Below are 16742 nucleotides of genomic sequence, written 5' to 3'. Positions count from 1 at the left end.
TGACCAAATTTTCAAAAGCATCTAGTCTGTTGGGAGCTGAGCTCTTTGAAAATCTGGCCGCAAGCATCACAATGGGAGCCTCATGGATCTGGCTGGATGTGCCCTTCTGAGCCACCTACCGAACTGCTGTGAGGGGAATCCAAGCCTCGGGTTTCCTGGGTCCCCAGGGCATTTTAAGCTTACAGAGCCTGAACAGTAAAGTACAGATCATAAAAAACAATAAACATCTGGAACTGTAATAATGGCCATCGCTTTCTGTAATGTCTCACCCTTCCCTTCGCTGTCCTTAGGGACCATCAGTGGCCAGGGAGGAAGGCAGGCTGTCACCTGAGTCAGGCAGGCTGTTACATGGTGGGTGACCTCTCTCCCTCATGGAGTCAGCTTCTGGGTGACCTTGCCCTCTCTTGCCACACACTTCCAGTCTGGCTCCCTCTGTTCCTGTGTGTCCCACTATGTAAATCCCACCCTTTGTTCTGTCTTTTGGGTAACTTTCTACTGCTCCTGCCTTCCTACCTGCATTCAGAAGGGAAAGCTAAAACTGGTTTTCTAAGGATGCAGCTGCTTTTAAGCTTAACCTGTGTGCGATCTAAGTATTCCCCACTGTCCCTGTCTGCTGCATACCTGAACAGGTCCTGTCAGCAGTGGTAGATCCACATACGTATAGGTGTTCATGATGCAGCAGTATTTCATAATACAACTTCACAATATCAAGCAGAATTCGTAAGTTGTACAGACATATTCCCAATTTATCAGAGTGAAGTGCTGGGCTCTTTTGGGAGTAAACCCTTATTTAGGTGCCTAAATGGAAGTTGAGTTCTTTGAAAATCTGGTCCAGCGTGTGCGGGGCTGTGATATGCCAGGCAGAGGAACTGGGTAGGGAACAAGCTACAAGAATCATATTCGTTACTCATCTGTGTGGCTGCGTGGGGGGCATTTATCTGGCGGCCTGGGTGGCTGTCCACCTTGCACTCTGGGTAGTGGCCATTTCCCCAGCAATCTGGGTAGCCTCTTGTGTAGGTAGTTTTGGTGTATTTACCTAGCAATGTGTGTAACTGCAGGTATTTGATGTGCAAGGTATTTACCTAGGAACTTGGGTCCTTCTGGTGTAATATGCAGTGATGGGTTTGTCACACAGCAACCCAGGTAGTTGAGAGGTATTTTCCCAGTGTTCTGTGCCACCCCAGGCAGTGGGACCCTCCCCCTCTATGGGAACTAGAGTGAAGGGTTTGGCTGATTGGGTCACATTTACCCCATAGCAACTCTTACCTCATCCAAGGCCTGAGGATTTCTCTCTCAACAGCCTCCTGTTTTATTCCCCCTTTCCCAGGAGGGCAGATTCACTGGAGCCAGGCCCCCTCCCTGCCACCTAGTGCTGGTGTGTGGTCCCAGCCCCAGTCGGTGGACGTGGAGCTGACGTCCTACGTGCTCCTGGCCCTGCTCTCCAAGCTGAACGTCACTGGGGCTGACGTTGGCACAGCCTCGGGCATTGTGGCCTGGCTCACCAAGCAGCAGAACGCCTATGGTGGCTTCGCCTCCACGCAGGTAACACAGGCCTGACGGCTGAGGGAGGTGATGAGCCGTGATCCCACTGGAGATGGAGTCTCTGCGTTGCGGCTGTGGGAATATGACAGTTATCAGTGCTCTGGGGTGTGCATACCTCTGGGTGCAGGGACTGGGAAGATGAATCCTGGAGCTAGTGCCCTGGAGTGTAGGGGTACACTGAAGTGGTGAATCCTGATTTCAGTGCCCTCAATTGCTGAGATCCCACTGTTCTGAGTGTTTCACACTTCTGGCTCCAAAGAGCACCCCTTTCTGTCTCACATACAAACAGTGAGATGACTGTCTCTCTCTCCCCAGGACACGGTGGTTGCCCTGCAGGCTTTGGCCAAATACGCGGCCCTGACGTACAGCGAGAAGGGAGACTTGGAGGTGATAGTGAAGTCCAGGGGGAGCTTTGAGAGGAAGTTCCAGGTCACCCACAAGAACCGGCTGCTCCTGCAGCAAGCGCTGCTAACAGAAATCCCCGGGGAGTTCTCAGTGCAGGCCCAGGGCAGCGGCTGCGTCTATGCCCAGGTGAGACGCCCCTTCCATGGGGAGGGATGTAGCCCCCATGGGTGCCCCTCTTGCAGGGCCTGATCCACAAAACACATTGTCATGGTCAAAGAGAGCCATTTCCCTTGCTTACTCAGCAGCCAGGTCCCGGGGGATGCTCAGGCACATGGAGGGCTGACTAACAGCAGCTTTCCTTACCATCCCCATCCCCACTGCTGTACCCCTGCACCCCAAGGGTGATCCTGTGACAAAATGTGGGTAAACATGAGGATGGCTGGTCTCACACTGCTCCCAGGGTGCTAGGGGAACTGGAGATTGTGTGTAGGTGTGATGTTTGCCCCTAAAGGAGAAGAACCCAAGTCCCAGCTGTACGAGGTGAGATCTCCTATAGCTCTTGTGCTAGAGGCCTGTGTTCCTGGGACTGAAACATCAGGGTTTAGCCCAGCTCCCCATGTGTGGTTTATGTAGTTGTTGTGTCTGGGGTTTAAGGATCTGAGCAGTAACTAGAGCCAGTGGAAGAGCATGAAATGTGATCAGGGAACCCAAGCGATGAGTTGGGTTCACTCTGATCCATGAGGACTTACTGGTGAGGATATGGGCAGGTCTTAGTAAAAATGGTCCAAATCTTGTCAGTTTTAAAAAGGATGTTGACAAATTGGAGCAGGTTCAAAAAAGAGCTACAAGAATGACCTGTGGCCTAGAAAGCCTTCCTTTGCCATGAAAGACTAAAGAAGCTCAATCTATTTAGTTTATCCAAGAGGAGGCTAAGAGGTGACTTGATCACAGTCCACAAGTACCCATGTGGGCAGCAGACTTCTGATAGTAGAGGGCTCTTCTATCTAGCAGACAAAGGTATAACAAGATGCAATGGCTAGAAGCTGAAGCTAGTCAAATTCACTTTAGAAACCAGGTGCAAATTTTTACCAGTGAGGGTGATTAAACATTGGAACAATTTATGAAGGGATGGGATGGATTCTCCATCACTGGCAGTCTTTCAATCCAGACTGGCTATCTTTCTCAGAGACATGCTGTAGCTCAAACAGCAGTCATGGGCTTGCTGTAGCAATTACTGGGTGAGGTTCTATGGCCTGTGTCATGCAGGATGTAAGATGAGATGGTCATAGTGGCCCTTTCTGGCCCTAAAATCTAGGAAACTACTAAATCTTTATCGCCAAATGATGATCCAACTAAAATTCTCTGTAGCAGCCTGTCTCTCTCCTCTGCAGACCGTGCTGAGGTACAACGAGCCTCCCCCACAGGTCTCTGTGACCTTCTCTCTGCGCGTCACCACGCAGCTGATCGACTGCGCCAAGGGTGACATGCGCGTCGTCACCGTCCGCATCCATGTCAGGTGACCCCAAGATTTCCCCTGTGTATGCACCGCTGCCCTGGGACGCAGCCCCTGTCTCGAGCAGATGAGGGAGTGTCAGAGAGCTGGTTGGGTTTAGTGGCTGGGAGGGAGGGACTGCGTGTTTTGAAGAGGAAGGGGTGGAGGACGAATTTGGCAGCTGTGAGGGAAGGGGAAGGAAGGGACCAGGTGCTTCTGGGAGAGGCTGTAACCATGAATTGTGGTTAGAGTTGACTTGCTTGTTGGTGGTGGGAGGAGGAAGGAAAGGTGCCCCTTTAACATCCTCCTAGAGAGAGAAAGCTGTGGGGAGATACAGAGAGGGGAGTTGCTGGGGGAGAAACGGGGAGGGGGGGGACGGGACCTGTGTCTGTTCAAAGCAGGGAAATCATCTTAAACATCCTCCTACAGCAAGCAGTGTATGCCAAGGGACCATCCAGGGCCTGGTGCCTGCATGAGGAGGAAAGATGGGGTATGGAGGCGGTGGAGGAAGATTTATAGCCTCATTTAGCCCCTGCTCACGGGGTCTTTGACCATCTGCATCCTTCCTCTCTTCCCCCTGCCCCAGCTACATCGGGAGCAGAGTCACTTCCAACATGGTGATCGTGGAGGTTTCCCTATTGTCCGGATTCAGCCTTGCTTCAGGCTCCCGCACATCAGTAAGGCACCTGGGGAGCAGAATGGGGGCATGGCGAAAGGGTCCCATCCGGTCAGTGCTGGTGGGATCTATGCTTAGCCAGGGGGAGGAGGCAGGATGATGTCACCCCCTGACTCCCTCGGACATTTAAACCCCAAAGCTGGGTGTAGAACCCCAGACACATGCCTTGAGAAGGAGCCCAGTCCCAATGACCCAAGCAGATCCCTGTCCCTCATCTCACAGGAGCTGAGCGACCATGTGGAGAGATCAGCCCTAATGAGGGGTGAGAGCTCTGATGAGGGCCCGGCTAGGGGAGGGGTAATAAGAGTCCATCTACTTTCTGGCTATAGGGGTTGCCAACAGGGAGGCTGCTCATGGCCTAGTGGGGGGGACATTTCAAAAGGAATTCTCACCCTCGCCCCCTGAGAGACCCCACTCAACCATTACCTTTCCTCTTCTCTCCTGTTCCAGTTGCAGAGCAGTCCCCTGGTGAGGAAAACGGAGGTGAGCCAGGGCGGTGTATCCATCTACTTGGACCAGGTAGGTCTGATTGAGATCAGGACTGGAATAGCAGGGGAGCTGCAGGGCAGGACTGAGGGGGACTGGCAGAGCTGTGTGGGGAGCCCTGGAATGGAATAGCAGGGGGGCTGCAGGGCAGGGCTGGGGGGCATTGGCAGAGCGGTGTGGGGAGCCCTGGAATGGAATAGCAGGGGGGCTGCAGGGCAGGGCTGGGAGGTATTGGCAGAGCTGTGTGGGGAGCCCTGGAATGGAATAGCAGGGGGGCTGCAGGGCAGGGCTGATGGGCATTAGACAAGGCTTTCCATGGGTAGCCCTATCACAGCACCTGAGTTCCTGATTCTCATTAAATTCCTGCCCAGACTCCAGCAGAACTAGCACAGTCAGTCTCTGGAGCCAAATTTAGGGAAGTAATGAAATAAACAGCTCACCAGTGAAGCATCTCCTCTCCCTCCAACCCCCCACCCCCAGCTGAGCAATACGACTCAGACATATGCCCTGCAACTGGAACAGGAGATCGAGGTGATCAACCTGAAGCCAGGACACATCAGAGTCTACGACTACTACCAGCCAGGTGGGTTGCTGAGCCTCTGGGGCATCTGGGCTGGCGAGGAGGGGGTGTCTCTGTGCAGGTATAACTTGGATTCCTTGTCTCCCTGTGCAGAGGAGCAGGCCCTGGCTAATTACAGTGCCATCTGCAGCTGAGGTAGGTGTGAAGTCCATGGACGTGACTCTCTGCTCCCCTCCCTTCCCCCTCTGTGCATCTGGCACTAGCCTCTGTGCCCCTCACACAATGCGCCCCCCCCCCCAGGTTGGCACGATGGCCCCTCCTGCTGCCAGGAACAGCCCCCAGTGTCTCTGCGCTGGAAATGTCTGCCTTCCCAGCTCTCAGGGGCTCCCTCTCCCCTGTCGTACTGAGCTTTGCAGTGGAGTCTTTAGTATACTCCCCACGCGACAGGGCATGTTCCTGGGGCAGGCACCACACCAATGACAGCAGTGGGACCTTGCTACCAAACGTTAGACCTTTGTAATGTGCTCCTCATGGGGCTGTGCATGGGGGACGTCTGGGAGCTTCAGCTGGTGCGGAGCATGGCTGCCCATGCGTTGCGTGGTGTGTCATGTCTGACATCAATACTCCATGATCACCCTGGCTCCAAGTAGTGTGCCCATGTGGAGTTCATGGTGCTAGATCAGAGGTGGGCAAACTATGGCCTGCGGGCCACATCCGGCCCGCGGTACCCGCCAGCCCAGCCCCTGAGCTCCTGGCCCGGGAGGCTAGCCCTCGGCCCCTCCCCCGCAGCCTCAGCGCGCCATGCTACCAGTGTAGTGTATTAAACTGCTCCGCGTAGGAATGTGCTACCGGTCGCAGTTACGGAGAGCAATTTACTACTCTGCGCCAGTGCAACGCTCTGGGTGGCCGGGCAACACTCTGGGTGGCGCAGCTGTAGCGCTGCCAGCCACCGGTGCTCTGTGCTGCATGGTAAGGGGGCAGAGAGCGGGGGGGGGGGGTTGAATAGAGAGCAGGGGAGTCAGGGTGGTGGTCGGGGGGGGGGTCGATGGGGTTAGGGCGGGGAATGGGGGGGCTGAATGGGGGCAGAGGTCCTGGGGGGCAGTCAGGAAGGAGGGGGGGTTATATGAGGTGGTAGGGGGCAGTCAGGGGAAGGCATTCCGGGGGCAGTCAGGGGACAGGGAGCGGGGGTGGGGGGTGGGGGTGGATGGGGGCAGGGATCCTGGGGGGGCTGTCAGGGAACAGGGGGGTTGGATGGGGCAGGAGTCCCGGGGGGGGCCGTCGGGGGGCAAGAAGTAAGGGGGGGTGGATGGGGGCGGGGGCACAGCCTGGCACAGCCTCCCCTAACTGGCCCTCCATACAATTTCCGAAACCTGATGTGGCCCTCAGGCCAAAAAGTTTGCCCACCCCTGTGCTAGATCATGGTGAAGAAAGCACTAAATGGTTTGGTACCTGGCTCCCAGAGAGCCCCATTTCATTTTCTGGGCCATTCTGCTGCAGCTGAGAGAGCAGAGTCATTGGAGCTGGAACTCCTTCCGATTAAATGAGAGGGGTATTCTCATTGCGAGCCCACAGCTCTGGAATTCACTTCCCACCCCCGAGTCTGAACAGCTAAGTTCACCTTCCAGACACACTGCAAAGCCCAGGCCCCTTTTTCGTACCAGCTCATAGAGGGTTCCTACATGGAGATGGAAGAGAGTGGATGGTGATTTGGGTGGTATTATAATTCCTTGCTCTCTGTCTCTCTCTCTATGCTCAGTATCATCTCTTCGGTCTCACCATCTCAGTCTCCTTTACTCTCATTTTATCTCTGATCCACTCCCCTTCCTAATTGTCTCCTGGGTGATCTCCCCCTCTCTGTTCCAGCACACAGGGAGGAAGATGTCAGATGGAAGTCGGGCTCCCAGCAGCAGGCCCTGCCCCCGTTCAGCAGGATTCCTGAGCTGTCCTTGCTGGGTCGAGGGGACAAGGGATGCCCTGACAGCCCCACCTGCAAGGGGCTGGGACATTGGCACTGGATGGGTGGGGGATCTCCATGGGCTTCATATTGGATTGCAGGACTAGGCTCAGGCTAACGTTCCTCGCCCCAGTAGCCATTTCCTGGTGAATTTTTTTATGTGTCTGATTATTTTTGATCATTTGAATTTGGGAATTTTCTTGAGTCTGAAAAGAATAAAAATAAAATGGAAATCACATACCCCAGACACTGCGGTATTTGATTGGACTCCATAACAACAGTCATCCCAGAAGAAATTTGTGGGTAATTTGTGAGGCTGACACTACTGGTGTGTCCCTGACATTCACTTCTGTTCTCCCAGTGATAATTTCATAGATTCATAGGCCAGAAGGGAACCATTGTGATCATCTAGTCTGACCTAGTGTATAACTCAAGCCATAGAACTTCCCAGAAATAATTCCTAGAGCAGATCTTTTAGAAAAAACATTCAATCTTGATTTAACAATTGTCAGTGATGGAGAATCCACCACAATCCTCGGTAAATTGTTCCAATGGTTCATTAATCGCACTGTTAAAAATGTACGCCTTATTTCCAGTTTGAATTTGTCTAGCTTCAATTTATAGCCATTGGAGCATGTTATACCTTTCTGTGCTAGGCTGAAGAGTCCATTATTAAATATTTGTTCCCCGTGTCGATATTTATAGGCTGTAATTGAGTTATCCCTTAATTTTCTCTTTAAGTTTTAATAGATTGAGCTTTTTGAGTCTATTTTCTGATCCTTTAGTCATTCTTATAGCTCTTCTCTGAACCCCCTTCAATTTATCAACAACCATCTTGAATTTTGGGCACCAGAACTGGACACAGTATTCCAGCAGCGATCTCACCAGCCCCAAATATGGAGGTAAAATAACCTTTTTACTCCTACTCGAGATTCCCCTGTTTATGCATTCCAGGATCACGTGAGCTTTTTTTGCCATCACACTTGGAGTGCATGTTCAGTTGATTATCCATCACAACCCCCAGATCTTTTTCAGTCGCTGTTTCCCAGGATGGAGTCCCCCATCCTGTAAATAGGGCCTACATTCTTTGTTCCTATATGTACACATTTACATTTAGCTGTGCTAAAACACATATTATTTGCTTGCATCCAGTTTACCAAGCAATCCAGACAGCTCTGAGCCAGTGACCTTGCCTTCTCATTATTAACCACTCCCCCAATTTATGTCATCTGCCAACTTTATCAGTGATGATTTTGTTTTTTTCCAGATCATTGATAAAAAAAGGCTAAATAGCATAGGGCCAAGAACCAGTCCATGCAGGACCCCACTAGAAACACACCTGCTTGATGATTATTTCCTGTTTACAATCACATTTTGAGACTATCCGTTAGCCAGTTTTTAATCCATTTAACGTTTGCCATGTTAATTTTATATTGTTCTAGTATTTTAATCAAAATATCATGCAGTACCAAGTCAAATGCCTTATAGAAGTCAAAATATATTATGTCAACACTATTACATGTATCTGACACACTTGTAACCTCAACAAAAAAAAGATATCAAGTTAGTAGGACAGGATTTATTTTCCATAAACCCATGTTGATTTGCATTAATTATATTACCCTCCTTTAATTGTTTATTCATTGAGTCCTATATAAGTTGCTTCATTATCTTGCCAGCGATTGATGTCAGGCTGTCAGGCCTGTAATTACCCGGGTCATCCCATTTACCCTTTTTAAAAATTAGCACAACATTAGATTTTTTCCAGTCCTCTGTAACTTCCCCAGTGCTCCAAGACTTATTTAAAATGAACATGAATGGTCCAGGAAGCTCCTTGGCCAGCTCTTTTAAAACTCTTGGCTACAAGTGATCTAGACCTGCTAATTTAAAATGTCTAACTCTTGTAACTTCTGTTTAATATCTTTCAGAGATGCTAGTGGAATGGAAAGAGTGTTATCACTTTATGATAAGACTATATCATCTGTTTTTCCCCAAATACAGAATAGAATATTTACTGAATACTTGTGCCTTTTCTGATTTATTATGAATAATTAATTCTACCATTTCCATCTAGTAATGGACTAATACCATTTTCAGAATTCTTTTTGTTCCTAATATATTTTAAAAACGCCTTACTGTCATTAACTCTACTGCCCATAGATTTCTCCTTGTGTCCCTTTGCTTCATTTATCAATTTTCTACAATTCTTAGTTTCTGATTTATATTCATTATGATCAGCTTCCCTTTCTTTCATTTGTTAAATATTACTTTTTTTTTTTAATAGTTGCCTTCACTTCCTCTCTAAACCAGGTGGGTTTTTAACCAGCATGGCCTTCTTCCTCAATTGTGGGATTGCAGGTTTTTGGGCATCTAATAAAGTGTTCTTAAATGATTCGCAATTATCATTCACATTTTTCTAATTAAATTCTTCCTCCCAACTGATTTGCCTAATAATTGTTTTCAGCTTTATGAAATTGGCCCCATTAAAGCATCAAGTATATTTATTACTGGTCTGGACTTTATTCTGTTTGCACAGCATAAGTGTGATCAAGTCATGATCATTTGTATCTATGCCCTCAGGATCCTGCTCAGTATAGATTGCAATTGGGAGTACAGTAGAATCTCAAAGATACGAACACCAGAGTTACGGACTGACCAGTCAACCGGACACCATGTGAAACCGGAAGTAACCAATCAGGCACAAGCAGAGACCAAAAAACATTAAAAAAAAAAAAAAAAGAGCAAACACTGTACTGTGCCTGTACTGCATCTTAAAGATAGGCACATCTGTCCTGCCTATTCCCCCCACAACCCTCACGCACTGGGCAGCCACTTACAGCAAGACGCCGGGGCTGCCAGCCCAAGGCAGCCGGAGCCAGAAGAGCAGGAGCAGCGCTGGGGTGTGTGCTGCTTTCACCCCTCCCGCCCGCCAGGGGGACACTTCATTTTCACACCCACCCACCGGGAAGGGGATAAGCTTGCAAGCATGCTGGTGTTGAGTAGGGATTTCAGCTGCTGCTGAAACCTGGCCTGGAGTGTCAGCTGTTGCATCTGAAGCCCGAACTGTGCTTTGTTTGGAGAGATGAACATTTGAGAGTTACGGACAACCTCCATTCCTGAGGTGTCCGTAACTCTGAGGTTCTACTGTATATAGCTTCTGGGTGCCCAGTCCCCTGTTTCTGTTATTCTGAGATCCCCAACCCTGCTCTGAGGCAAATCCCATAAAAATATCATCTACCTCAAACGACTGTTAAAACCTTTTATCCAGTTAGATCCTCCAGCTGAGCTATAGTGCCCTGCTGATTTTGCATTCCTGCATCAGTGCAAAGCTGAATCTGACCTGTGGTGTCTCCTATGGTCCAGCTGCTCTCATTCCAGCATAACACAGAAAGCTAGAGTGACGGGGAATGTTTCAGGGGGTAGGTGAGTATAAGAGGGGCATCATTCTGGTTTCCAAAACTCCCATAGGCTGCATGAGCACAGAGATGAGAGCTCAGTGTGGGGGGGAGCTTGCCGTCTGTCCTTCCTTGTTTCACACTCCATATCATAGGCGCTGACTTTTGAAGAGGTGTGTGTATTGTGGGGAGGCAGCTCTGACAGTTTTGGGGGGAGGCTATTTTCAGCATATTTATACACTTCTTTCATATTCTAGTTATTGAATATGGTGTCTATAGTGGTATCTTTACCATTTTAATAATGATGAAATTGTTATGAACTACATAATTACATTATCATGAATTACAGTATAGTAAAATCATTGCAATCCACTTACAAGCTGTCTTCACGAACATCCCAGTTTACAGACATTACATCTCACTGTAGCTTCCTGGATGAACTGTCAGCAATGTTATTTATGTCTAGCTCCCTGGTAGAGTCTTGATGCACGTTAAGCACAGCTACGTTATTCACTTGGGTCTGTCCCATTGATGACTGGAGATAATTTTTAAATCTTCAGGAGCTGGAGAATGAGTGTTCCGCAGTTCAGGATGATACAGGCACCGTGAGAAGGATTCTTATAAATTTGAAGAATAGTGCTTCCAGAGTACTGCAAATGACTCCACGATCTCTTTCTTGAGGGGTAACAGCTAATTCAAGCACCATCATTTTGTATGTATAGTTGGGATTATATTTTGCCATGTGCATTTCTTTGCATTTAACATTGAATTTCATCTGCCATTGTGTTGCCCAGTCACCCAGTTTTGTGAGATCCCTTTGTAACTCTTTGCAGTCAGCTTTGGACTTAACTATCTTGAGGAGTTTTGTAGCATCTGCAAATTTTGCCACCTCACTGTTTACCCCTTTTTCCAGATCATTGATGAATATGTTGAACAGCACCGGTCCCAGTACAGACCCCTGGGGGACACCACTATTTACTTCTCTCCATCCTGAAAATGGAGCATTTATTCCTACCCTTTTGTTGGGGACACTGGGGCATGGCCACTAGGTAACTCGAGGGGATGGAAGACCACGAGTGTCGATGAAGCCCCCTTGCACTAGGCCCAAGTGTCCTTGGCCCCCCCTTTTTCCCGCCTGGAGGCACTCGCAGCAGCTCTGCGTACTAGGCCCAAGTGTCCTTGGCCCCCCCGCCTGGAGGCACACACAGCAGTTATGCTGAGGATCTGCAACAATATGTTGCAGAGTCAGACTGCCTAAAACTAAACAAGGCCAAACAGAGCAAATATAAAAAAAAATGCTAAATAAAGCAGCTTTATGTATAGTTTAACAAATAATACAAAAAACAAGGGAACTAGCTGGTAACTGGATTGGCTGGCTATATGGATACTCAGGGCAGCTTGCTATTAAATAAGTATGCTAAAAAAAATGTATAAAAGCCTGTGTAACTTCCTGCTCTGTGTGCAGGATTTGAAATTCTATTCTCCCTGTACCTTTTTGAAGCTTCAAATAAACTTGTCTGCTTCTCCACCCCGTTGTAATTATTGGGTGAAGCACACCGGGTAGCGAACCAACCCCTGCTGTTGTTTTGCCTCTCGGCACTGGGTGTCGGCAACAGCTTATGGTGTCCCTGGGTGGGCGACGAGGCTGCTATTTAGCCTTGCCCGGACCCCTCCTGGAGGTTGAGGATTGTGGCGAGAACCGACGCCCAGCGCGCACCGGTGAGTTCATCGGGGGCCTTGGAGGAGAAGCGATTTGATCGACCCCAGAAGGCACAACGGTGCAACGCACTCATATAGTGGAGAAGCAGCTGTGGATGACGGTGAGGAACCGGTCTTTTGGACATAGGGGAGGAGCAGCTGTGGACGACAGTGAGGAACCGGTCCCTTGAATAAGGTAGAAACCTTTTGAAATCCGGATTGTATGCTCTGTTGGAACCTGGGCACACCCAGAGTTACCCTGTAGGTATGGGACAGGGACAGAGCTCGGGGGTTAGGGCACAGTGTATGCCCCTAGAATGCATTCTAGCAAACTGGAAGGTATTTGGTGCGAATCCAATAACTAAAAGTCAGTTAAAACGATTCTGTACAGTTGACTGGCCTCAATATCAACTAGAGGACCAGGAGTGGTGGCCACCAGGAGGGTCAATTAATTACAACATGATCCTCCATTTAGTTTTGTTTTGTCAGTAAATGCGTAAATGAAATAAACATTTGTATGCACAAGCGTTTATGGCTTTAAAAAATAGAACAGAGCTGTAATTCTGCAGAGCTGTAATTTGACTCCGACTGGTTCGGTAGTAGCTAATGTTAGTCCCCAGACCCCCACCCCCACTGTAATGGCAGAGCCGGTGTCCCCTTCGGCCCCCATACCCCCACCTTATAAAGGTAGGATGCCTCAGGTTACAGAGATTGCCCCCTCGGTGGGACTCTATCCTTTGATTACCGAGACTGTTGTGGCTTGCCCAGGGGCAGACGGACGTCAGGCTACCACTATGCAAGTTTACACCCATGTGCCATTCAATCCAATAGACCTAGCAGCTTTTAAAACACAGGCTGGGGAATTCTCAAAGAACCCAAGCAGGTTTATTTCAGTCTTTGAGGGGTGCCTCAGTAGTCACAAGCCAGACTGAGATGACTGTAATATCCTCCTGAGAACCCTGTTGTCTGAGGTGGAGCAGAATCAGGTTACAGCTAAGGCAAGGGGAGCGTCAGCTTTCAAGCGGAAAAAAAAAAAAAGAAAGGAAGCTATCTGTCAAGTTCCTACCCCAAGTAATCGTAAGTGGCTCAGGGCATTTCTGGGTATGGCAGGCTTTTGCAGGATATGGATCCCAGAGTTTGGACTGTGGGCTAAACCTCTTTGTTTCTTATCTTTTAACTGGAGTGCCTGGCAATGCTTTCAAGGTCATCTAACAATCCTTTTCTAATTTAATGACAAGTCTTTTGTTAGCAGAATCACTCTGCCTCTGTTTACAAACAAACTCCCTGCCCAAGGGCAGAAGCTGGGAGCAGCACAGAACTTATCACATTCCCCACTCAAGCTCCGTCTGGGGCGAGGGCGTGTGCTGTGAGCAGAACTCAGGTATGAAAATCAGGGGAGGAATCACTATGGCTCGTGGGTGCGGAGCACTCCCTATTTTTCTTCCATGGGTGTTTGAGCCCCGGAGCACCCACAGAGTCGGTGTCTATGTGTCATATCCTTTACCTGAATGGGACACCTTTTGGCCATCCCTTGGAGTAAATGTCTGTCACTGTGCCATCCTCAGATGGCTGAGGTCTCATCACTTCACAAGATAAGCAGAGTTCAGGTAAAAAACATGAGCGGAAAAGCCACAGTGCTGCAGGGAGTAACATGAGTTATTCAGAAAAGGTGCGCTCCTCTCTGAGTCAGTGCTCTGGCCCCAGCATGAGGCTAAGGGAAGAGATGGGTCAAACCAAAATCCGTAGAGCTTTGACCAGAGTGGGGGGACCAGGGGCTTGACTGGGGGAGTACCTGGATTGATTGGGGGCAAAAAACCTGGCTGGGGGTGTGGCTGGAGTTAAGGGGAGAGGGGCCTGGCTGAGGTGGTTGCCTGGCAGGGGGGAGGGCCAGGTGTGGGGACCTGGCCAGACTGGGAGTGAAGGGCCTACATGGGGGGGAGCTGGAGTGGGTGGGTGAGGACATGGTTGAAGGAGTGGGCTGGCTGGAGCAGCTTTCAGCTGCCTGATTTCCACTAAAATTAGGCCCTCAGAGTGCCCATTTGCTGCTGCAAGCATAGGCGCCGACTCCGTGGGTGCTCTGGGGCTGGAGCACCCATGGGGAAAAATTAGTGGGTGCTCTGCACCCACCAGCAGCCAAGCGCCCCACCCCACCTCACCTCCTCCTCCCCTGAGTGCACCGGGCGATCCCACTCCTCTGCCTACCTCCCAGTGCTTGCTGCCCCCAAACAGCTGTAGCCAACTCCAGGAGGGAGGGGGGAGGAGCGGGAACGTGGCACACTCAGGGGAGGAGGCAGGGAAGAGGAGGGGCCAGGGTGGGAATTTGGGGAAGGAGTCAGAATAGGGGCAGGGAGGGGGTAGAGTTGTGCCAGAAACTTTGGGGAAGGGGTTGGAATGGGGGCAGCAGGGGTGGAGTTGGGGTGGGGCCAGGGGCAGAGTGGGGTCGAGCACCCATCGGCACCAGTAGAAGTCGGCACCTATGGCTGCAAGAAGAGGAAGCTGACCTAACGCCAAACTAACCCACATCCGAACCCTGGGGTCACTGCTTCACTCCTGGATCCATAGTGACCAAATGGTGAGTTTAGTGGCAATTCGGGTTTTCTGGACTTCTGATCTTCACCAAAATCAACAGGGTTTTGCCCACTGATACCTAGAACATTCCCTGAAATATTGGGATTGACGGAGGCGGCCTTCAGAAGTTATTGTGTTCCAAACAGAAATGCTGTGGGCGCTGTGCTTTGCGAGCCCAATAAGGGGCGCAGGCCTATCTGAAGGTTCGAGCAGCGGCTGGGAAACAGGACTCCTGGGTTCTACTGCAGTATTGCCAAGTCTTGCGATTTTTTCATGACTGGCAGGATTTTGGCTGGGCTGGAGCCAGTCTGGCAATGATGCAGAAGCTTCAGTCCGTTAGCTAATTTGAGCCCTCTGATTGGCTGCCTGCCTCATTTGCCCACCTCATGGGGCAGAACAACCAGTGAAAGCTGCTGCAGGCGGAGCTCCCCTCCGCCCCCAATACAGCAAAGAGAAGCCATTCTGGGTTTGCCTACACGGAGACTTACTGAGTGGCAAGCCAGGGCGTGAATCAACAGCACACTCGCCTGCTGCCTACTGTTGCCGCATGGACCCTGCTACCACACTCTAAAAGTTCCGGAGTGGGCTCTGACCTGCTGCTGTCTGAAACACAGGTTAGTGTGCGGCAGACTAGCCCAGTGTATGTTCACACGCTCTGGCTGGCCCAGGCACTAAGACCCCGTGTGGCCACACCCTCTCACGGGAGGGAGCTAAAGAGCCTAGCAACTCAGGAAAGCCCCACTCCCTCCTTCCCCTCCCTCCTGTGAACAATGCGGACAGGATGGTGCATTTGCACCTCCCCTCTCTGCAGCACCAGCCTAGAAAGGGGCAGAGGGAGGGTGAAGAGCTATTGACTCCCACAGCCTGGACGGGGGAGATGGAATCCTGCTGCAGCCCCCAGGCTAAGGACAGCGGACTAAAGAACCCTAGGAGGAGCTGAGGTGGGGCTGGGGGGACTGCGTTGTGGGGGTGAGGGCCGAACTAATGGGTTGGGGGCTGGGGGCGTGAACTGAGGGGTGGATGGGTGGGATAATTAATTGCTGGGCAGATGTGGGGGTGAGAGCACCTGCAGCAGGAGCCAAAAGCACTTCATCTGATGCATTTAGTGTAGTGGGTAACACTAATTGTCACACACACACTGGGAGGAGGAGTTCAGCAAATCAAGAGACAGACCAGAAAGCACAGTATAGATTTTTTTAAAAATCCCATTCATTTTTGGGCCAATCTCACGATTCTGGGGGGATCTGGCTCATGATTTTTTGTATCAGTACCCTTGAGGTTGGCGGTACTGGTTCTGCTCGCTCTCTTGCTGACTCACTGTGCGGCTTTGGTTTTCCCCCCAGTGAAGTGGGTTTAGTAACACTGGCCCTGCCCCATTTGTATAGTGCTGGGATCTCCCAGGTTGGACACGGAGCTGGAACACGTCAGACTGCTGTTTCTACATTTCTTCTCATCTTTGCTACATTTGCAGCATTGTCTGTGACAAAGCTAAGCACTTGACACTTGAATTTTTGTTGACAGTTTGTTATAGCTTTTGCTACTATTACTTTTAGGTATTCTGCAGTATGGGCATTTCCTGATGTATCAGTTGTTTCCCCATCTTTTGTTATCACACAAGCATATATTACTGGATCATTGTGTATATTGCTCCACCACGCAAGACTCAGATTAACAAATTTCCCATCAATGTGTTTTGCACACTGTTCAATTTCATTCTCGTACACTGTATCCAGCAACCTCCCAGCAATGTCTGCTGTGCCAGATGGAGTGTAGTCAGGTCACAATGGTTGAACCATGTCAATGTAATATTTGTTCTGGATGAGATGAAAGAGAGAATTTGTTGCATAAATGATCTGAGCAATCTCTTCATTTATGGAGTCTTGCTGGAATTTGCTGGTCCTGACTATGAACTCGTCTACGGTTTTACTAGATGATGAAGAAAATCTTTTTATTTTGATACAGGTAATTTACTGTTTGACATATATTAAGTTGCAGCACTCCTGTTGGTACCAGCAGGTGGCTCTGAAGTTGTAGGCATTGCTGATGAGGGACATTCATAATCCCTT

The 16742-nt window shown here is 49.9% G+C and overlaps 1 protein-coding gene across 1 annotated transcript in view; it reads left to right on the top strand.

Moving 5' to 3' along the window:
* LOC102942807 (alpha-2-macroglobulin-like protein 1) overlaps nt 1-7471 on the top strand; it is a 36023-nt gene extending 28552 nt beyond the window's left edge. The window contains exons 28-35 of the mRNA XM_037912712.2: nt 1328-1542; nt 1858-2073; nt 3279-3403; nt 3966-4056; nt 4506-4574; nt 5022-5124; nt 5215-5256; nt 6925-7471. Of these exons, the coding sequence (XP_037768640.2) occupies nt 1328-1542; nt 1858-2073; nt 3279-3403; nt 3966-4056; nt 4506-4574; nt 5022-5124; nt 5215-5255 (860 nt within the window). The 3' untranslated portion in view covers nt 5256; nt 6925-7471. The remainder of the gene's footprint in view (nt 1-1327; nt 1543-1857; nt 2074-3278; nt 3404-3965; nt 4057-4505; nt 4575-5021; nt 5125-5214; nt 5257-6924) is intronic.
* The last annotated feature ends 9271 nt before the right edge of the window (nt 7472-16742 follow it).

Source organism: Chelonia mydas, chromosome 1 (genome assembly GCF_015237465.2).
Source record: "Chelonia mydas isolate rCheMyd1 chromosome 1, rCheMyd1.pri.v2, whole genome shotgun sequence".
NCBI classification, from domain to species: Eukaryota; Metazoa; Chordata; order Testudines; family Cheloniidae; genus Chelonia; species Chelonia mydas.
Note: the sequence above shows the minus strand (reverse complement) of the source record. Positions and strands in the feature narration are given on the sequence as shown.